Source organism: Carassius gibelio, chromosome B12 (genome assembly GCF_023724105.1).
Source record: "Carassius gibelio isolate Cgi1373 ecotype wild population from Czech Republic chromosome B12, carGib1.2-hapl.c, whole genome shotgun sequence".
NCBI classification, from domain to species: domain Eukaryota; kingdom Metazoa; phylum Chordata; class Actinopteri; order Cypriniformes; family Cyprinidae; genus Carassius; species Carassius gibelio.
This window is the reverse complement of record NC_068407.1, coordinates 613,709-637,702: the sequence shown is the minus strand read 5'-3', so window position 1 is coordinate 637,702 and position 23,994 is coordinate 613,709. Positions and strand designations below refer to the sequence as shown.

The window sequence follows — 23,994 nt, the reverse complement described above, 5'->3', positions numbered from 1 at the left end:
ATTTAATTTGTAGTAATTTACCAGTTCTTTTTGTTTTTATTAATTTAGTAACCAAGTTTTTTACTAGTAATTTAGTAACTATTAGTTTTTATTCATATTCAAAAATAAATGTTTAAAAAGTTTGTATTTTGAGTTAAAGTTGTAGTAATTTTTAAATTGTGTAGTAACTCTTAGCATTTTTATTAATTTAGCTGCTATTATATATTTTTTTGTAATATTAATTTAATAACTTATCGTTTTAATCAGATTTTGAATTCGTTTTTATTTTTAAACTGTTAGATAAACATTTCATTTTTTTATTTATTTTAATGCCTTTACAGTTTTAGCTTTAATTAGTATTTAACTATAAATTGAGAAAAGTCATCTTAGCAAGTAAATTATGTAAAGTTATGGTTTATTGCATTTCAAGTAAATACAATTTTTTTTATAGTTTTAGTATTAGTTGTAATAATAATCCTATTATAACCCTGCTGCATATGCAAATTACCGTATGCACAGATCTTTACTACATTTGGGAAACTGCAGCATACAGCTGGAATACAGTATCCCACAATGCATTGCACTCAACACCTTCCTTTTCCAGAGTGATGAATGAAACTGAATAATATTTCTGATGCAGAATGATCTGATTCTGGTGCCGTTTAATATCACAGCAGTGTTTTCAGCGACTCTGAGGCTGTATATTAATTCAGCGCTGCCATATTGATATTGATATTGATTCTCAGACGCTGCACACAACACACAGCTGATTACGCATCAGAGAGACGCTTCGGTTATTTACAACATTTTATTTCACAGATTTCGAGGAGCCGAGCTTCTCCACATCAGACATCACGCGTTGACTGCTATTCTACAGAAAGAGCCAATAAAAGAGCTTTCTGATGTGAACGATCATGCAATATATGAAAAATAAAGCCCAGAACATTATCAAGTTAACGTTTCATGTTCTGTTTCAGCAAAAATGACCTTTGACATCCCACAGGCTTCATTTAAGACACAACCTGATGTGAATCAGAGACAGATTCAAGAAACCGGAGTCACTCCTGATTCAGAGACGAGTGTGAAATCAAAGTGTTTCAGCTGTCAGTCATAATTAAGTTAATTACATATCAGTCATTTGACTTTGATGTTTCGCTCCATGTTTGTGTTTGCTACATTGATTCTTTTTCAAATGTTTTTATCGCCAAAGCAAATCGAGCTAAAATAGTCTCAAAATGAATGCATTTACCAAATATTAGTGAAAAAATCATGTGAAAATCATATTTTTTGTGAACATAAGAAAAGACAGAAACATACTTGTGTTTATAAATAAGTTTTGAATTTAAAAATCATATTTTGTGCATATGAAAAATCATTGAGTTTTGTCTTTTTCTCTTTGCCATTATATACTTATAATAAAAGTTACTAAAATTATAATATAATTAATACATACTTATAAATTAGAAGTATATGCAAATGTTTATATTTAAAATAAACACTTATAAATACTTTGCATATAAATTAAATATATAAACATTATAAGAAACTTAACTGCAAGCTAATTCACAAAGAAGTCGATTGGTTTCAGGAAGGCGTGAACATAATATTGTATCTATGAAGTTTGCATTTACTGAATTTTAATTGTGCAATGCATATTTTCTGAATATAATTTGAGAAGTTTATGTTTGCAAATATATATATAATACAGTATCTTTGCACATTTCTGCAAGCAAATTCACATTTTTGTGCATGTGGATGTCAGTTTGTGTATTTGCTAATCATATTTTGTGAATATGAATTAGATTATGAGCTCATCGATTTATGTTTGCAAATATATTCTAATTAAATATTAAATACATTACTCATATATTGTAATAAACTAATACTTAAGCTAATTCACACTCACAAAAAGTTGATATATTTACAATTGATCATTTCGTAACTTTAGTTATAATCACAAAATGTGATTTGCAATTTTAAAAAAAAATGTATGTGTGAATGAATTTTTTTAGATTTTGAGATTATTTTTTTTAGCTGCTCCAGAAAGCAAGCATCATAAATGTGTATATGTATACCGTGTCGGAGCATTAATGTAGGGAATATGCATTATTAGTGCATAAGAACATGGTTTCTAGAGAGCCAGAAGCTGAGACTCATGATGATAGTCACGTTCACACAGATGAAGGTCTGTACAGTGAGTGTAAACCTGATCTCCAGAGGTTCAGAAACCAAGTTCTGTTGCATAAATCCCCTCAGATAAACCCTAATACCCTGTTAATGACGACGCATCCGTCTCCAGGCTTCGCAGAGTTTGAGTCTTTCGTGCATCCGTTAAAGCGATGACAGAAATGAACAACAGTGAAATGCAGACTCGTGCTGGTGGGATGCTTCAGGAAGCAGAAGTAGATCAGGTGCAGCGGTCAGCAGACGCTGGAGATGTTTCACCAGATGTATCCGCCGTCGTCAGACTCCTCTTCATCCTCCTCTTCCTCTGCGTTCTCATCCACGTCTTTCTCCTCCTCGTCCTCCTCGTCCTCCCAGCCGACGCCGCTGCTGAAATCTCCAGAGCTGAGCAGCTCGTCTACGGCACACACAATTATCAGATTCATTATAGTTTATAGTAACTTTTATTTTTGGTCTGATTAAAGAATATTCACGGGGAGTTCAGTTCAGATTTTGTTGCTATATGTAATTCAGGATTCCCCCGTTCATTTAGACAGCACTTTGTCTTGTTTGAGCTGCTCGGAGACTTCGCAGATATAATGAGTGAAGGGACTTTACTTGAAGGGGTCACTCACCACAGTCGGGGTGTCCGTGGATTCGGGAGCCCGGGGCCTCGGCTCCGTGAGGGTCGACACACCAACACTCATCACGGCTGTGGTCACACTGCAGCTTCTGGTAATAACCGTCCTCATCACAGCTGGGGATGTACATGCCTGCACACACACACACACACAAACGGGCGTACGCACACATGCACATGTACACACACACACACAAACACAACATGCAAGCAGATGCACACACACGCACATGTACACAAACAAGCACACACATGCACACACATACGCATGCATGCGCACGTACACACACACACACAACACGCACACAAACCACACACGCATTAGTGATCTCGTGAAATTACTTTTTTGGTATTTTTATTTTACTTTTACTTATTGTTTTTAGTCATAATTGTTTATGTTTTAATATTTATTTACCTTTATTAATTTAAAAATATTTAATTAAATATTAAACTTAAATGTTTAATTATTATATGTTATACTTTATTTTTAGCTAATTAAACTTGATTCAAAGTGATATAGTTTCTTTGTCATTTTTTTATTTGTTTATTTAACATTTTTTGAATTTTAACTCTATTTGTTTATATATAATTATTTATAAAATTTTAGCTAATTCAACCAGGGAAATCAATACAGCGATCAAGACTGGCATTATTTTTTATAATAAATATAATACAAGAACATTAATATGGTTACAAAATGTTTTACCATTTTAAAACTATTTATAATTACTTTTTAGATATATATAATTATTTTTATATTTAATAATTTAATTTATTTATTTTTAGGTAGTTAAAGAAAATACATTATTATTATTATTTCTATTACAAAATAATAGTAATATGGTAACAAAATGTAATAAATTTCTTAATTCATGTTTCTGATCTTTTTAATTTTATTTATTGATTTTTCTGCTTACTCTTAGGTGGTTAAACAAGGAAAATAAATACAGCGACCAAGACTGGCATTACTTCCACCAATTATCTCATAATATAAAAACATTAATATGGTTACAAATTTTTTATTTTATTTTTTAAAAACATTTGTAAAATATTTACTCTATTAATTCATATTCCTGGTCTTTTTAAATTTTTATTTTTGTGCATGCATGTATTAATTAATTTAGCTACTTAACTAATATTAACCATATTGATGTCATTAATCAACTATAAACAATAAAATCCATAGAATTCTCTGTTACTCACAAAGAAAATACATTGCATCCATTTTCCATTCAAAAAACACTTTTTCTAATTTAATAGAAGTCAGATTATATGGATTTGATGTATTCAAAAAACCTCTTCTATCTTCTAATCATTGCACACATATATCCTTCCTTTCTTAACCACAAGTGGCTTCGTTTTGAATCATTTTCCTGTAATTGCATTTCTGCTGGTTTGTCTATCTGTGTGCATTTACCCGGTTTCCTCTCGGACGGCTCTTGTATCTGAATCCTCTCGATTTCAGCCAAACATGGAGGTTCTGCAAAAAAATACAAGAAAAAAATATATTACGACACAGCAGTCCATCTCTCAAATCACACATGAGGTCAGATAAAATAGATAATAAAATAATTGTAACATTTACAGGTCAGAAGAACCATCAGAGAATTTTTTTTTTATGCTTTTCTCTCTCTCTCGTGCTTACTATTTTTTTTCTCAGTGCAATGTTATTGTTTTTGCACTGAAACACAATTTCCCCAGAAAAGCCCATGCCACACTCACTCTCTCTCCAGAAGCACAGACACCATTCTGCCGTGGACACCTTCCCGTCACGATACGAGTCGCACGAGTTAAAGAAGGGCTTGATGCACACTTCATACTTCTCCAGGTTTATAGCGGCCAGCTCGGACTGATCCAGGAACAGGTCATTACTGGTGTCCAGCTTGGAGAACATCCAGCCGATGGAGTCCTTACAGCCGGCCACGAGCCCCCGGTCAAACACTGCAGAGGAACAAGCCGAGATTCAGAACGATGATCCAACAACTCAACTCTGTTCAACTGTGTTCTCGCTGTTATCCGCTAGAGGGCGCTATTACACATCTCCTGAGTGAGTCTAGATAGAAGATGCAGAAAGGTGCCATGATCTCATATGAAAACATATGCAATCATCAACACTAACACTAAAACTAATACTTACACTAACTTTTTCCAAAAACGCTGTCGGGAAAAAATATAAGATATATAATATATAAGATATTTTACAACTAGCTTTTTAATTTTTTTTATTCCATGGCTGGAATAGTTTTTCTAAAGTTTTCAACATTTCAAATGTTTCTCGAGCAGTAAATCATCATATTATTCTGATTTCTGAAGATCATTTGACACTGAAGACTGGAGGAATGATGCTGAAAATACAGCTGCACATCACAGAAATAAATTACACTTTAACACAGATTCACACAGAAAACAGCTGTTTTACATTAGAATAATATTTCACAATTTTACAGTATTTTTTGAATCAAATAAATGCAGCCTCTGTGAGCAGAAGAGACTTCTTCCCCGTGCAGTGAACTCTGTCGTGTGTTCACCTGATGCTGTTCTTTGTCTTCCAGAGTTGTTCTGTTTTGCATTTCCATGGAGAAGCTGAAACCAGTCTCGGAGTCTGTCGCCCAAATCTGCCAAATCCTGACCGGTGCAGAGCTCTAGAGACAGAAACACCAGTAAATAACGAGAAGACTCTCTTTCACTTCAGCCAGCAGATTAATAATGCAGAGGAACAATAAACTCACTCAAATGCATTCAAATTTCCTCTAACTAGGCTTCATAAAATATGAAGGTCTGAACTCGCTGTGACACTAAACATCATTCTGCACGTTTACAGAGAGAGCTGATGGAGTAATGTGTGTGTGTGTGTGTGTGTGTGTGTGTGTGTGTGGACCTGGTTTGGCTTCAGGTGACGTCTCTGGATTCATCTTGATCTTGGGTTCTGCTTTAGGACGTCCAGCACTGATACAAGGACATGAACCAGAACACAGAACAGACAGATCCTTCCCCGACAAACACGCCTGCTGCTCCAGCTTACACTGATCACACACACACACACACACACACACACACACACACACACACACACACACACACACACACACAGGAGAGAGAGCTTTATATGAAAGAAGCGCAGTGTGTTCATATCTCAAAGCAACACTCACATACATAATTAAGCAGATATGAATGGCTGAAGATGGTTTTCACTATTCTGACTTAAGAACGAGTATTTGTTGGACGTGTAAGATGTTTTGCAAAACAGCAAAATTAAAAACATTTTCTTAAAATTTTCATTTTTCATTTTCTTAAAAACTTAAAACTTAATTGAAAAATATTTTTTTAATTAATTGAAAATGAATTTGTAAAAATTTATTGAAAATAAATATGAGTGAATAAATAAATAAATTAGAAATAAATCTATCTGTCTATATATATATATATATATATATATATATATATATATATATATTTATTATTAAATAAACTTTTTAAAACATTAAAATAAATTAACAAATATAAAAAAAAAATAAAGATAAATAAAAAAAAAATAATTATTTACAATTGATTGAACATTATTATTTAAATATATTGTTAAATAAGATGGGGAAAAATGAAATACATCTTAAAAAAAATTCAAACTGATTTTTTTTTAGAAATAACAAAAAACAAACAAATAAAATATAAAAAAATCATTTGAATCAAGTATTTTTAAAAAAATACAAAATATACTCTAGCGTGGGTGTGCGCGGTGTAAACTCTAGCGCGTGTGTGCGCGTGGTGTTAAACTCTAGCGCGTGTGTGCGCGGTGTAAACTCTAGCGCGTGTGTGCGCGTGGTGTAAACTCTAGCGCGTATGTGCGCGGTGTAAACTCTAGCGCGTGTGTGCGCGTGGTGTAAACTCTAGCGTGTGTGTGCGTGGTGTTAAACTCTAGCGCGCGTGTGCGCGGTGTAAACTCTAGCGCGCGTGTGCGCGGTGTAAACTCTAGCGCGTGTGTGCGCGGTGTAAACTCTAGCGCGTGTGTGCGCGGTGTAAACTCTAGCGTGTGTGCGCGGTGTAAACTCTAGCGCGTGTGTGCGCGGTGTAAACTCTAGCGCGTGTGTGCGCGTGGTGTAAACTCTAGCGCGTGTGTGCGCGTGGTGTAAACTCTAGCGCGTGTGTGCGCGGTGTAAACTCTAGCGTGTGTGTGCGCGGTGTAAACTCTAGCACGTGTGTGCGCGGTGTAAACTCTAGCGCGTGTGTGCGCGTGGTGTAAACTCTAGCGCGTGTGTGCGCGGTGTAAACTCTAGCGCGTGTGTGCGCGGTGTAAACTCTAGCGTGTGTGCGCGTGGTGTAAACTCTAGCGCATGAGTGCGCGGTGTAAACTCTAGCGCGTGTGTGCGCGTGGTGTAAACTGTAGCGTGTGTGTGCGTGGTGTTAAACTCTAGCGCGTGTGTGCGCGGTGTAAACTCTAGCGCGTGTGCGCGCGGTGTAAACTCTAGCGTGTGTGCGCGTGGTGTAAACTCTAGCGTGTGTGCGCGTGGTGTTAAACTCTAGCGCGTGTGTGCGCGGTGTAAACTCTAGCGCGTGTGTGCGCGGTGTAAACTCTAGCGTGTGTGTGCGTGGTGTTAAACTCTAGCGCGTGTGTGCGCGGTGTAAACTCTAGCGCGTGTGCGCGTGGTGTTAAACTCTAGCGTGGGTGTGCGCGGTGTAAACTCTAGCGTGTGTGTGCGTGGTGTTAAACTCTAGCGCGTGTGTGCGCGGTGTAAACTCTAGCGCGTGTGTGCGCGGTGTAAACTCTAGCGTGTGTGCGCGTGGTGTTAAACTCTAGCGCGTGTGTGCGCGGTGTAAACTCTAGCGTGTGTGCGCGTGGTGTAAACTCTAGCGCGTGTGTGCGCGGTGTAAACTCTAGCGTGTGTGTGCGCGGTGTAAACTCTAGCGTGGGTGCGCGCGGTGTAAACTCTAGCGCGGGTGTGCGCGGTGTAAACTCTAGCGCGTGTGTGCGCGGTGTAAACTCTAGCGCGTGTGTGCGCGGTGTAAACTCTAGCGTGTGTGCGCGTGGTGTAAACTCTAGCGCGTGTGTGCGCGGTGTAAACTCTAGCGTGTGTGTGCGCGGTGTAAACTCTAGCGTGGGTGTGCGCGGTGTAAACTCTAGCGCGTGTGTGCGCGGTGTAAACTCTAGCGCGTGTGTGCGCGGTGTAAACTCTAGCGTGTGTGCGCGTGGTGTAAACTCTAGCGCGTGTGTGCGCGGTGTAAACTCTAGCGCGTGTGTGCGCGGTGTAAACTCTAGCGTGTGTGCGCGTGGTGTAAACTCTAGCGCGTGTGTGCGCGGTGTAAACTCTAGCGCGTGTGTGCGTGGTGTAAACTCTAGCGTGTGTGCGCGCGTTGTAAACTCTAGCGTGTGTGTGCGCGGTGTAAACTCTAGCGTGGGTGTGCGCGGTGTAAACTCTAGCGCGTGTGTGCGCGGTGTAAACTCTAGCGCGTGTGTGCGCGGTGTAAACTCTAGCGTGTGTGCGCGTGGTGTAAACTCTAGCGCGTGTGTGCGCGGTGTAAACTCTAGCGTGTGTGCGCGCGTTGTAAACTCTAGCGTGTGTGCGCGTGGTGTAAACTCTAGCGCGTGTGTGCGCGGTGTAAACTCTAGCGCGTGTGTGCGTGGTGTAAACTCTAGCGTGTGTGCGCGTGGTGTAAACTCTAGCGTGTGTGTGCGTGGTGTTAAACTCTAGCGTGTGTGCGCGCGTTGTAAACTCTAGCGTGTGTGTGCGCGGTGTAAACTCTAGCATGTTTGCACTGTGTAAACTAGCGTGTGTGTGTGGTGTAAACTCTAGCGTGTGTTTGCGCTGTGTAAACTCTAGCGCGTGTGCAGCTGCAGATCACACGCATGTGATGAATGAAGTGGACAACTCTGCTCCTGCTCACTGTATCGATTTATACACTGTTCTCAATTATGACCTTGTATGTGAGAGACGGAAAATTACCTCCTTCCCTCTCCCTGTCTCCTTCTCCCTCTCTCTCTTTCTCTCTCTTCTCAATGAGCAATCACTGTTTCCTGCGGTCACCCTTATAAATATTTGATCTGATTCCAGCTAAAGCCTTGATGTTCTCACTGCACCACAGAGCCGTGTGTGTGTGAGTGTGTGTGTATGAGTGTGTCTCTCTCTCTCTCTCTCTCTCTCTCTCTCTGTGTGTGTGTTTACCTGTGAGTTGTAGTTGTGTCCGTCTGATCCACACACAGGTGTAGAGGTCATTTCTGAACAGAGGTTACAGCTGTTAGCGTGAGGCTTCAGTCCAGACTCTTTGGTTCTACACCAAACACAACAAAACAATCTCAATCCAGCAGTTTCTGCTTTCAAGAAGACACTCTATGATTAGAGATGATTAAAACTTTCATTTCTTGGTTTAATATAAGTGAGTGTCTTTAATAACAAATAACAATGAACCAAAAACTAACCATTCTTTTTTTTAAAGGAAAATACCTTATTTATTTGTGTGACAATGCAAGGCTATATCTTCTATCTATTCATTTTGTTAATAGAAGTTAGATGTTTAATATATGTGAATTTTTTTATTTTATGGCTAATGTGTTTTAATTAAGATAATAAATCACAAACTATGATCGTTTTCAAGACAACGATGAAGAGTAATTTCTTTCAAGAATAGAAAAGACCTAACATTAAAGATCAAAATCAGCACTTCATGTGAGATTAAACACTCTCGCTCTTTCTCTTCTGTCTCTTCACTATGTCCCACCTAACCCTAACCCAAAAAACATCCCAACAAATGATTTTTTAAGTCAGTTTAGTAATAACTTTCAATGTGATTCAATCTCTCTCTCTCTCTCTCTCTCACACACACACACACACACACACAGATAATAACACTGTTACACACTCAGAGATGAACGATGGCTTCAGCAGATAGGAACAACACGGCCGGTTATAATGTTCTGACCCATTAGTTTTTGCCCATTACACTAAAGCTCTGCGGACCAGATAAATGCTGAAAGTCTCAGACACACACACACACACACACACACACACACACCGATGAGAAATGTTCGGTGGGTTCATAAACTCTGCTGTTCTGCTGTTAATATCAGTCTGGAGCAAATGAACAGAGACTGAAGGAGCCATTAACACTGAACACTAAAGTACACTGGAGTTCATTTGTATTTCTATTTAAATAGATGTTCATGTTCAAAATACATTATTACAATATCTGAAGCGATAAATGTTCAGGCTCATTAAATCTTCAATGGATTATTTTATAATCTCAGTTTTACTGATATCTCTTGTATTACGTTGAAATGTTGGCTACGATCAAAAACTGATCATAATTGGATTCAACACAATTCACCAAAAATCACATGATGAAAATCAATCAATTAATAAATCAATCAATAAATCAATCAATAAATTAAATGGGGAACAGGTAAACCTTTAACATTGATACTTTTCATTCATTATAAAAATGATATTATAATGAAAACATTAGACCATATGATTTTTTTTATTATTATTATATTAAACAAATATTTTCAAAACCTTATATTTTTAACCAAAAGTGAATATTTTAATTTTATTAAAAATACAGAAAAATTGTGAAATATTATTCTAGAGTAAATCATCTGTGTTCTGAGTGAATCTGTGTTAAAGTGTAATTTATTTCTGTGATGCTCCGCTGTATTTTCAGCATCATTCCTCCAGTCTTCAGTGTCACATGATCTTCAGAAATCAGAATAATATGATGATTTATTATTAATGTTAGAAACAGTTGTGCTGCTTAATATTTTCTCAGGATTCTTTGATGAATAAAACATTAAAAATAAAAAATAAATCTGTATTTGTTTTGACAGAAATGAATACCTTTATTCAGCAAGGATGTGTTAAATTTCTGTGTAGAATAAATGTTTGATTGTGAAGGATGTGAACTCTGAGACACTGAGCTGACCGGAGAGACTGACCGGTGCTGGAGCTTCCTGCGGGTCACACACATCGCTCTCTGATCGCCCTGAGCCACACACACCTTGTGACGACTGCACTTCACCTTCTGACACGGATCCTTGGTGGTGTCCAGACCTGCAACACCCCGTCAGACCACCGTCATGAGCATCAAAACCCTCACAGTACTGAAACATCAAACGCTTTTACATGCACAAAATTGAAATATGAAAAATACACATTTCACTTTGGAGGAAAGCAGCATTTGATTTGTATCTGTTATTATACACACCTTTTAACTAATGAATTTGTTTGTGATACATGTGAATAAAACACTTGAAACTATCTTTTCTTCTTATGTTTAGTTAAAGTTCAACATATATATATTTGCTTTTGATCTATATATTTCTATATATTTCATTTTTTTGTAGAATTTTTTATACTTCAGCTTATCTATCTTTCTATAATATATCTATCATCTATTAATCTATTAATGTATCTATCCATCCATCCATCTATTTATCCATCCATCCATCCATCCATCTATCTATCCATCTATCCATCATCTATCCATCCATCCATACATCATCCATCCATCCATCTATCTAACTTATCTATCTATCTATCTATCTATCTATCTATCCATCATCTATCTATCCATCATCTATCCATCCATCCATCCATCATCCATCTATCTATCTATACATCTATCCATCCATCCATCCATCATCTATCCATCTATCTATCCATCCATCCATCCATCCATCCATCTATCTATCTATCCATCATCTATCCATCCATCCATACATCATCCATCCATCCATCTATCCATCTATCTATCTATCTATCTATCTATCTATCTATCTATCTATCTATCTATCTATCTATCTATCTATCTACCTACCTATCCATCCATCCATCCATCCATCTATCTATCTATCTATCCATCTATCCATCTATCTATCTATCTATCTATCCATCCATCCATCTATCTATCTATCTATCTATCCATCCATCCATCCATCTATCCATCCATCCATCCATCTATCTATCCATCCATCCATCCATGCATCCATCCATCCATCCATCTATCTATCTATCCATCCATCCATCCATCCATCTATCTATCTATCCATCCATCCATCCATCCATCCATCCATCCATCTATCCATCCATCTATCTATCTATCTATAAATCCATCCATCCATCCATCCCTAATGTTGATCAGATCTCTACATGATACTCTAAATAAAGCAGATCTCACAATCTCATCAAACACTTTATAGAAAACAGAAATGGTGAATCTCTTCTCGAACAATTCAGACACTAGAGGAGAGAAGAAAGCTCAGGAAAGAGAAGAAGGGATGAGGCTGGAAGCTGCATTTCTGTGGAGAATATTCCATCTGTTTTCTGAGTGTGTGATGATAAACCCATAAACAAGAGCTCAGACAAACAACTAGAGGCTAAAGACAGAACAACATCTATTCCTGAGAGAAAACATGTTTTCACACAAATATCAGACTGCAGGCAGCCACGACTGATGATTATTATTCACTGATCAACAAACCCTGAACCTGACAGGATACTTCTGCTCCCAGCTGCAGAATATATCAAGTGTTTATTTGCAAAAACAGATATATATATATATATTTTTTTTTTTTTTTTTTTACTGCAGTTCATTGAGATTAATAGAAATGCACAATGAAAAAACATGATTTTTGAAAATTGTTAAAAATGGAGTTATCTGTTTTTTGCAAATGAACTCTTCATATATATATATTACATAATATTATTTGGACTTTAAAGTGCATTTGAATGTAAATACTATAATAGAAGCAGCAGTATATACAGGGTTTCCACATCTTTTAACTAATTAATTTCAATCACATTTTCAGTTTGTGATTAATGAATAGAAAGTCAAATCAAAATGATTAAAAATTATATTGACGGAATGTATAACTCACTAAATAACAAACTAACAAATAATTTTAACTGCAAATTTAAAGTTTTACAATTTAAAATAAAAAATAAAAAAAAACATTTTTTTCTTTATTAGATTTAATATTTATATTCAGCTTTAATTTATTAAAAAAAATATTAGTATTTTTATAATAATATTTTTAATAAAAATGTATAATCAAATAATACATTTTTAATTATTAAAATGTGTAAAACTATATATTAACATATTAAATATAAAATGGAGTTATGAGTTACTTTTTATTTTACTATAATTGTATTGTAATTATCTATCCACCTAAACTTTTTAATCCTAATATCTGGGATTTCGTAAACTTTACTATTTACTTAAAATCATTTAATGGACAATACATTCATATACAGATGATGAAACATTTTTCAACTTAACGTATGTAGACTACAGAAAATAGATTACTTTTCCAGAAATGGAAAAAGTCACAATTTTAAAAAGGCACAATTTGCATGATTTTGAAACCCGTAAAGCACCTTACAGTCCTGTGATGTGATGCTAGGTTCATGCTGCTGGGGTTTATATTATGATAACGACCGTCTGACTGTAGATTCACATCAGCACACACACACACACACACACACACACACTCACACACACACACACACACACACACACTCACACACACACACACACACACACACACACACTCACACACACACACACACTCACACACACAGTCTCTCTGATGTCTCTGTGCTGTGGGTTATCGTTAAACCCCGTTAGGTGAGTAATGCCTGTGATTTCTGTATGCAGGCCATCGCATCTCTCCCTCGGAGCTGCGCCGGAGGTGTTTCCATAGAAACATGAGCGCGCTGCATTTCCTGCGCTATGATATGATTTGTAGCACACTTACAAGCTTCATAAATTCATGAGAGCAGCCGCACCGAGAGAGAGGAATAACGTGCCGAAGGTGTTTCATTTAACTTGCCGTAAGCTTTCCATCTGTCCACATTTACTCTTATTTTTTGGCATTTTTTATGTCATTCTGGTTCCTAAAGGCTCACAGTGACAACTAGAGATGTTTAGATCTTCATATCCCAAGGTAAAAAGATGTTGAGGGTGGTGTTCAACCGATATATTGCCACAACCGATATATCGGCCGATATTTGGCGTTTTTCAAATGATTTTCACTGTGTGCAAAAACATTTATGCATTCAGCAGACACTCTTAATCAGTTTCAAGGCATTACAAAAACTACAGTAATGTAAAAAAAAATACTTAAATAATAGTAAAAATAAGTATAAATACATAAGATTCATTTAGGCTTAATTTTCTGTGAGCAAAATATTCTCCAATTTTTTTCATTGATTTTGATTGAGATTTCACAAGCGGAGAGTATGTTGTTACTCACTTTCATCTGAAGCCCGTGGACCTTCAAGTGTACGGATGTAGTCATCCTGAGGAGAAACACCAGAGAATCACATGTGTGACGTAAAATAAATCAGTCAAATTAACCTTTGAACATATACTGCTGTTGAATGGCAGTAAACCAGGTGAAACACGCACACACACACACACACACACACACACACACACACACACACACACAGAAACCAACCTCCACTTCCTTCAGCAGCGTGAGGCCAGGAATGAAGAAAGAAAGAAAATCAGACGTAAACTTAGACACAGATGAAAGAGGACAGCTCCACACTTTGCTTTAACTAAGAAAGCTCATGTACAAGTAACGTAAAAAAAACTTTGCTTTTCTGTTCATCTGCAACTCTGGTCAAAATAAAATAAATATCAAAACTTAATTATTTCAAGGAATAGTTCAGTCAAAAAAATTAAATATACAATATTTTAAGGAATCATTCAATCTAAAAATTCGAAACATTACGTCATTATTATATCCCCAAATTTGCCTCTCTGTTTCTCTGACTCTTACTTTGTGATGAATTATTTGAATGATTCAGTGAGTCATTCATAAAGAAAGTCATTGGCTTAGTTTCTGAATGAATCAGACGTTTGAATGAATCAAGTGAGCCAATGATTCAGTGAATCATTCATAAAGGCATTCACTTGCTTTGTTTCTGAAAAATCTGCAGTTTGTACCAAATGAGTGAGACTATGATTCAATAAATCATTCATAAAGACAGTCACCTTTGAGTGAGCAACTGATTCTGTGATTCATTCATAAATAGAGTCACTTACTTCGTTTCTGAATCAATCAGCCTTTTGAATGAATCGGTTGAACGAATGATTCATTGACTCGCTCATAAAGAACGTAACTCGCTGCCTCCTAACGGCATTTTTTTTTTACATATTTAGAAAATAGTTTCATATTTCAAATTTGCGTCTGTTTATCTGCGTCTTACTTTGTGGAACTGCATGTGTAAAATTAAATAAAAATAATATAAAATGTTACAATATTTCATTTTATTTTTATAATAATATATAATATGTTATTATATTTTAATATTTTTTTATATTTCACTTGATCAGAAATTAACATTTTATCATTATATACTTATAACCTCATGTTATTATATTGTTATTATTACATTCTAAACCTGCGTTATTTTTATGTTTATTACTGTGAAACGATGCAGATATTTTAATCCCAATCAATGACCATTTCAAGCTACAAAAAGGTCCAAACACATTAATATATAATAATATACATAATTAATGATATTGTATAAAATATTCTACATTCTCAGTCCCTTTTCTCATGCATGAAAGCTGGAAAACTTAAGATGTGAGTTTGCCCTTCAGAAGAACTGGTGTCTGTGAACTGAATCAGAAGCTGAAGAGCGAACACAGAACACAGAACTACTTCAGCTCAGCGTCTCATTATAATGTTGTCGAGCTCCTGGAGCGAATCCAACTTGAAAGCTCGGCTGAAATTTAGTTCTAATGAAATTTGCATGCTCCACATGCATCCTAAAGCCACATTCACATTCTGCCAACACCATCAATCTGTGATTCTGTAGCGCTTAGGAGACGCACTGTTCAGTTAGATGCAGACAGAGCCCTGGAGAATGAACATAACGTCAAACAAACCCAAAACAGACAGATTGACCCCAGCGCTCCATCAATATGTGGTTTTCAATGACTGCTGCCAATACTGATGTCCAGAGGTCGCCAAATGCTGAAACCACATCATTATAGGAGTAAGAAGCTACTTTTTGTTCATTAACAGCCATTCAAAAATACATACGTTTATTCTGGCAAAATTAATTTTTTGCAAGCAACATATTATGTTTTATGATATTCTAGATATGGAATAGACATACATATATATATGTATATACACACACACACACACACTATTTCTGGGATCAGAAATATTTTTTATGTTTTTTAAAAAAAGTTTCTTCTGCTCATCAAAGCATTTATTTGATTAAAAATACTGGGAAAAAAATTTAATATTGTGAAAAATTGTTATGATGTAAAATAACATTTTTCTTTTTTATTATACATTTAAATCTAATTTATTTCTGTGATGCACCGCTGTATTTTCACCATGTCACATGATCTTCAGAAATCACTCTTTTTCTGGATTTTTTTTTATGAAAAAAAAGGTAAAAAGATGAGCATTCATTTAAAATAGAAATATTTTCTGACAATCTACACTACTGTTCAAAAAGTTTCAGGGTCAGTAAATTTTTATTCTTTCTTTTTTTTAAAGAAATTAACACTTTTTTTCAGCAAGGATGTGTTAAAATGTTAAGAAGTGATAGCAAAGATTTATATTGTTAGAAAAGGTTTATATTCTTAATAAATGCTGTTCTTTTTAACTTTTTAATTCATCGAAGAATCCTGAAAAAAAAATTTGACAGCACACCACTGATAATTCTACTAATAAATCATCATATGTTCATGATCTCTGAAGATCATGTGATACTGAAGACTGGAGGAATGATGCTGAAAATACAGCTTTGCATTACAGGAATTAATTATATTTTAAAGTACATTAAAATAGAAACCATTATTTTATGTTGAAATAACATTTTGCAAGATTACAGGGTTTTTTTAACCTTTAAGTGATGCATGATTTTGTCAGACATTGATTTTATCTAAATAAACAAATGATATTCAATTAAAACTGATTCAAGCTTGATATTGAATTTTAAACACATTGAGTTTATTAGCGCTATTACAGAAATCTATAACAATATGCATGACAATTATGCATGTTTTATTATTGTGTTTGGGTTAAAACGGTGTTATCCAAATAGATGCAAGTATAATATTCAATGCAACTACATACTGTACATCTAAATGTTGTTCAGAGAGTCACAAGCAGAGGGTTTGAAACGTAAAAAGCTGAATGATCTGTTTTTAAAGGGGTTGATGATTTAAGGATTGACTGATGAGAGACGGGACGATGAGCCAGCAGCTTCAGTAATGCAGCGCTGCACAGATTGCTTTGGCTCCGAGACGCTTCATGTCACTCTTCAAGACTCAGAAGAGCCTCTCTCTCTGTCTGCTGTGATCTGTGAAGTGGACAAGATTTCATCCTCCCCAAACGCTGCTGTCTGCAGTAACTGGTTTCATTTCCAGAGAAAATAATATTTTCATCGCCGCTTTTGTGTGATAAGCTCTGCCCCAACGTCAAAGTCAACTTCACCTATAATTAATTCAGTATTTTTTTTTTTTTCTTTAGTACATCAAGTTCAACAAAAATAAATGAGATATTGGCCTGGGAAAATAAATAATTTATATATATGTTCTGTTAAGATATTATTTATTTTGAGCACTGACATTTTTTTTCATTTTAGATTAGAATTTTATTTATTTTATTATTTGTGGTGTGTGTTAATTTATGGTTTCATTTCTAAAAACAACTGTAATTTTTTCATTAGTATTTCATTTTAGGTTGTAATTCACTTTTCACAAAATGTACTTTATTGCATTTCAGGTATATGTTGGATTAGTGCATGCATTCCATGGGAATTAAACCCAGGACCTTGGTGTTGCAAGCACGATGATCAGGAATGCAATGCACAAGCTTACATGTGACTCTGCCTTAGAATTTAACTCAAAAAAATCACAGTTTGTCCAAACATCAAAGGCATGCTTCTGCATTGTAATGCACTTTAACAAAAAGTTGAAAAGAATCTTTTGGAACAGCCTCAGTGTCCTGAAATGCTTTAAAATGCTGTCTATATACAGTAGGCAGCTCACAGTGTTTCAGAACAGAGTATAAGTGTGCATTGCACCTCTTTCTGCCACTGCAGAGTTTTTCACTCACTTTCTCCATCTCTATTTTCTTTCTCGATGCGCTTTCGTCCATTTACTGACAGACACGGCCTGAGAAATAAAAAACCTGCTGCTGCATCGTCAGAAATCCATTAAGGCTCTTCTCAGACTGCGGTTTCATATCAGTCCGGCCGTACGTGCACCATGAAACTGGACATTTTCTTCAGTCGAGCGTGTGTCTGACTTCTCCCGGGCAGAACCCAAACAACCTCCGGCCCGCGGCTCTTATCATGTGGCCAGAATAAATCCACATCAGTCTGAAGCTGCCAGCTGCACTTTAAGATTCGCTCCAAAGGAACAAGAGACTAGAAGATGAACTACAGTCACCGTGCACTCACACTCACTGTATAACGTTAGTCAGGGTTTCAAACCCCAAAAACATGAATCATAACGTCACATTTAACACATTTTCACACCTTGCCCTTCACTGACTGTAGAACAAACATCAAACTAAATCATTTAAATCAGAACAAAGACTTCCTCTAAAACATCTTTATTTCAAAAGCGCCTCATCCTGAGGGTAACGTGTCTTTACCTCTAACACATAAAACACTTTCTTCTCCCGCTGCGTCGGAGAAGACATGAATTTTAAAGACTTCAGGAGAAAGGAGGAAGCGCTCTGTTACTCGGTGTGATATTCTGAAGCCACGCGTTCACATCAGCCGTGATTTATGATTCTTCAAAAGACACAATACCTGGAGATCCGTCAGTGTCTCACCACTTCATTCTGAGATCATATCACCGCCTTAAATTATTCCCAGCTATCTGAAAGCCGATCTGACGCCGGAGAAAGGTTTCAAATGAAGATGTTCAGATCTGAATACTTCACCGCGTGAGACACTGCTCACAAAAACCCACAAGAAACAGACAAGAAAGGCTTTCAGTGTCAGGAGAACAGCGGCTCGCTCCATCAGATCTGACTTACAACACATCAGAAAACTCCTTTAGTCTGAGAAGTGAATGTCTGTTAAACCTCTGACATGTTTATATCCCTCTACATGAATAATAACATTGTTTTAAAGGCGAGAATACTGAGGTTTGCAACCAACTTGCTGAAAATATCACCATCCTCATTGCATCAATGTCTCATCAATGGATGCTCTGCAGTGAATGGGTGCCGTCAGAATAAGAGCTGATAAAAACATCACAATAATCCACAGTCCATCAGTGAACATCTGGAGAAGACAAAAGATGAAACACATCCAGCATTAAGATGATTTTAACTCAAACACATAGAGTCTATAATCCAGAATAACACTTCCTCCAGTGAAACAGTGTTCTGGTCTGAATCAGGAGAGAAATCTGCACAGATCAAGCAGCGTTTAAACAGATATGTGACTGGATTTTGATGTGAGAGACAACACTTTTTCACTGGAGGACGTGTTATTATGGATTATTGACGGATGCCTTACTCTTCCATTGTTTATTTGACTGAATACTTTGTTTCAGCCTACAATAATTAAATAACAGGCATAAAATGTGCATAGAAATACAAAAAACTAGCTTTAATGTGCATTATTTATACTGTCTTCTGAAACCAGGACGCGTCCCTTTTAAAATGTCCTTTAACCTGCGTCAGTGTGAGGGCAGACGCACCGGCCACATCGCCCTGAGCGAGAGCCATTACCCACAATCCCCTGCTGTCTGACTGCAAGCATATGCAGAAGGACAAACACGGCTTGCGGCTCAACTCCTCATGTCCGCTTCAGTATGTGTGCTGGTTTATACAGCGTTTCTGAGAGCTGCAGACGGGTGAAAGCCTCCTGATGATCAAACTTTAAAGGCCAGGTGCTGAGAGCAGATGCTTCATTAAGAATTAACCACCATCATGGCATCCACGAAGCAAGAGTTCATGCATTTACATCCACATTAACTTCCTGAACAAACCGGCATGCTGTAGATCTAATGAGAACACGAGTTTGCCTCTGAATAAATAAAATAGACTATTATTTATATCAAGGTAATACATTATTACATTTAAATGAACCTCAGCTAACATGAACTAGTTATTAACTAACATTAATAAAGGTTAATAATTACTGTAACAAATGTAATGCATGCATTTGGACATTGTTATAAAGTGATGCCATTAAAGAAAATAGCAACACTTGCGGTATCCCTATGGTTGCCATAACAACTGAAAGATAAGCCAAGGCCTTCCACTGTCTCTGACAGCTACAAGATTTCTGTTCTTTTGTCGATAATGTGCCCTGAATGTAAAATAAACCATCAGTTATCAGTAAAGCTTTGAGGAGGATGATTACACACAGCACCGCTCAAGCCACACCCACTTCCTGAAAGGCTTACCATATATGGGCAAAGCGTTAATCCAGGGAGCCATTACTGATATTTCACATGGGTGATATTTTGCACATTATATTTTACTGTAAAAACTAAATACTGTTTTAGAAAAAACATTTACTTTATAAGTAAAGAGACATAAAATAATTATTGTTTTATGAGAAATTTGTTTAAAATTAACTGTAAACTAAAATCAAATAGTTCCCTTAACGTGCTGCAAGTATTATCATTCAAAAACTCATTTACAAACAAAATAGTCTAAATCAGCTCTCTAGTATTTATTTTATACTATGAATTAAACAGTTGCAGGCAACAAAATACCCTTCATCTAATTTATTAACAGGAGTTGCAATAAATCATTCTCAGCGTGTTCCTCGTATTTTTCAGCCAAACAACCATCTGTGCAAGACACCACATTATCAGTCAAGAAATCTGTCTGAAACATGACTGCAAGATAACACGATTCCTCTCGGCATAATTGATCGTGATGAGATGCAGCTTTCCTAACGACTGTCTCAGGAACAGTGCTGTTATTAATAATGATGCCACGCTGCAGAGCTATTGATCAATCACTGCTTCAGGTCGCAGATATTACTGAGTCTGTGCCGTTTCCCTTCAGCTAACTGTGCTGGAATCTGTTCCCAAGTTTGAGATTTGCTTCACATTATGCATAAACAGGAGATAACATGACAGCATGACATGCAACCTTTTTGCTTCAAATCAACTAAATCTACTAAAAATTAAAATAACGAAATAGATTCTAGAATGCCTGAAATGTTTATTCTTCAGACGTCCACGTGATGCCACGAGGAATAGTTCCTCACATACCTTTAAAATGAATATATATTAATGTCAAGAAAACAATGTAATAAAACTACATAACATTAAAAAAAACAACATGGAATAAAACATAAAATATAACAAAACAACATAATGTAACGAAAAGGCATAACATTAAACAACATAAAAAAGAACAAACATAACGTAACATGAAACGACACAATGTAACAAAACTAAATATATATATATTTTTTTTAAACAACAATGTACAGTAAGATATAACATGTTTTGTGACAAAAACAAAGTTTGCAAGGAAACAAAAACACTTTTTCACTGGAGGAAGTGTTATTATGGATTATAGACTCTATGTGTTTGAGTTAAAATCATCTTAATGCTGGATGTGTTTCAGGTTTTGTCTTCTCCAGATGTTCACTGATGGACTGGAGTGCTGTGGATTATTGTGATGTTTTTATCAGACTCTCATTCTGACGGCACCCATTCACTGCAGAGCATCCATTGATGAGACACTGATGCAATGCAATGAAGAAACAAACTCATCCTGATCTCAGATGAGCTGAGGTCATATACAATTTCAGATTTGTTTCATATACTGTCTTTATGGCTCTATAAGTCTTAAATGGTGTTTAGCAACTAAGATTTTTACATTTTTGATTCCAGACAAGCATGGACCCAAACAAGACAATAAAGCCCATAGAGTGTCGATGCAAGAACCATAACGCAGTCGTGTGCACACACCATCTCTGTCACCTGAGTCACTCCTGCGCTGACAGACGGCTCCCAAGGTGTCTCTCTCTCAAATAAATAAACACAAAACACACAATGTCTGTCTGTGTAGCGCTAACTCATCCAGACAGCAGATCCTCGGGGAGCAGACCAGACTTCAGCTGTCATCTCTCACCAGCTCTCTTCCTAAACAGCGTGACTGAGACGAGATTATATGGTGTGTCGAAAAGAGCAGGGAATGTTTGCTTTCTGCTCCGGCGAAAAATCACTTGAATTCACTATGTTTATTAACAAACAATGTCAAGGTTATCTGTATCTGAATCATATACTGAATTGAGTTTATCATCTTGAAGGTGATCTTCATACAGTGTTTTCTACATTAGATTTTAGACAGACTTCAGGTGTATACCAGTTTAGTTTACTAAAATTAGAATTGGAAGGTATTTTTATTAAGCACATTAATATGTAAATGTATTTGCAGAATACTTTGCACACAATAATGTATACAGTCCTTGATATTGAACCTCACTGACCACATCTTTGATGCTTTATCTGAAATGAAAGTGATTTATTTGTTTACATCATGCCTATGTGGATACTGAACCAACTTTTTTTTTTTTTTTTTTATATCACCCTCCTTCCACCATTATTCTGGAAAAAAATAAAGTAAACAAAATAACATTGGGCCTAATTTACTAGATTTATTTTGTCTGTTTATAAAATATATTCAATATTCAACTTATTGCTAAAAATTAGAAACAAATGATTCAGTCACGCGCTGATTTCTGAATGAGTCAACGTTTTTTGAATGAATCTCTTTTTAGGTCACGTGTTTAAAGCACTTCGTTTTACCTTGAGTGTTATAAAGGCTTTTTTAAATGAATGTTGATTGATTTATTAATTTATTGAAAATCTTTATAAGAAGCTTCGTGACTTTTAAAAAGGTGATTTATTGTAAACAGAAGTATTTATATTCGAACATATAAACTTGTATTCCAGTACTTTTGTGATTTTAAGGGTTGTTACAAAAATAATAACGATACAAGACTTTGTGAATATAGATAAATTCTATGTAAATTCTATATAAATTCTTGTTCGACATAAATGAATTACAAAAAAATCAAATAAATAAATAAATAAATAAATCTTCCCTCCAAAAAAAAATTAAAATGATACAGTTATTTATTGTTTTCAGTTTGACATTGTTTTGGTTGGCAGCATAAAATACATAATAAATATGCGCACACTATTCTCAAAACAGCGCCAAATATGATCAACGCACCGGATTCCTGTTAGGAAACGTTCAATACCATTGTTGTAGTCAAGACTTTAATTTGTCGATAAAGAAATCTGACTTAATAAACCGTTACAATGTTGTACGTTAGTGGAGTCGCACTGTTTGTTCTGTGGTCATTATGAACGGATAACTCACGTCTCTGAAGCGGTTCCAGTGTTGGACGGTGCGGCTGTAGCGGTGGACCGTTGAGAGCCACTGCTGCTCGTCTTCCAGGAGATTCCCGCCACCGATCTCCCGCGCTTCTCTCGCGCTCAGCGTCACGAGCAGCAGCTGAAGAACCGATAAACCGCGCATCACGAGCCGCTTCTCACGAATAAACACCGGAGAACCGAGGAGACGGTCTAATGTCTGCTCAGGAGACACGCAGCGACCGGACTGAAGAGAGAGAGAGAGAGAGAGAGAGATAGCGACAGAGAGAGGGAGAGAGAGAGATCTGCATCTGCGCGCAACCGCTGCTGACCTCAAGCAAAGTTCATCAATTAAGGCTGATCGTGATTAATTTCTTCAGGATTCTGAGATGAAGAAAGTGCAAATAACGATATTTAGTCTATCTGAAATAATTTGTAACATTTTAAATGTCTTTACTGTCACTTTTGATCAGATCAATTCAATTTGTCATCATTTATAATGAATGAATGAATGATGCATGTATATGACTAGCCTGTGTGTGTGGATAATGTGAGAGTTTGTGACTATAATCCACACACACAGATCAGATCAAGCAGATGGGAGATGTATAAACTAAGGATTGCGAGATTTATAAACTCAGGATTGCGAGATGTATAAACTCAGGATTGCGAGATTTATAAACTCAGGATTGCGAGATGTATAAACTAAGGATTGCGAGATTTATAAACTCAGGATTGCGAAATTTATAAACTCAGGATTGCGAGATGTATAAACTCAGGATTGCGAGATTTATAAACTCAGAATTGATAGATATATAAACTCAGAATTGCGAGATGTATAAACTCAGGATTGCGAGATGTATAAA

At 36.2% G+C, this 23,994-nt stretch overlaps 1 protein-coding gene across 1 annotated transcript; it reads right to left on the bottom strand.

The window, feature by feature from the left end:
* Positions 1–773: 773 nt before the first annotated feature.
* LOC127968875 (testican-2-like) lies at positions 774–23,387 on the bottom strand. The gene is made up of 10 exons (XM_052570260.1): positions 23,136–23,387; positions 14,025–14,070; positions 10,704–10,818; positions 8,938–9,043; positions 5,661–5,805; positions 5,311–5,424; positions 4,505–4,723; positions 4,200–4,262; positions 2,778–2,915; positions 774–2,560 (listed from the first exon to the last, which is right to left on the bottom strand). The coding sequence occupies exons 1-10, from the start codon at positions 23,292–23,294 to the stop codon at positions 2,421–2,423; spliced, it is 1,245 nt and encodes a 414-aa protein (XP_052426220.1). The 5' UTR covers positions 23,295–23,387; the 3' UTR covers positions 774–2,420.
* Positions 23,388–23,994: the final 607 nt, after the last annotated feature.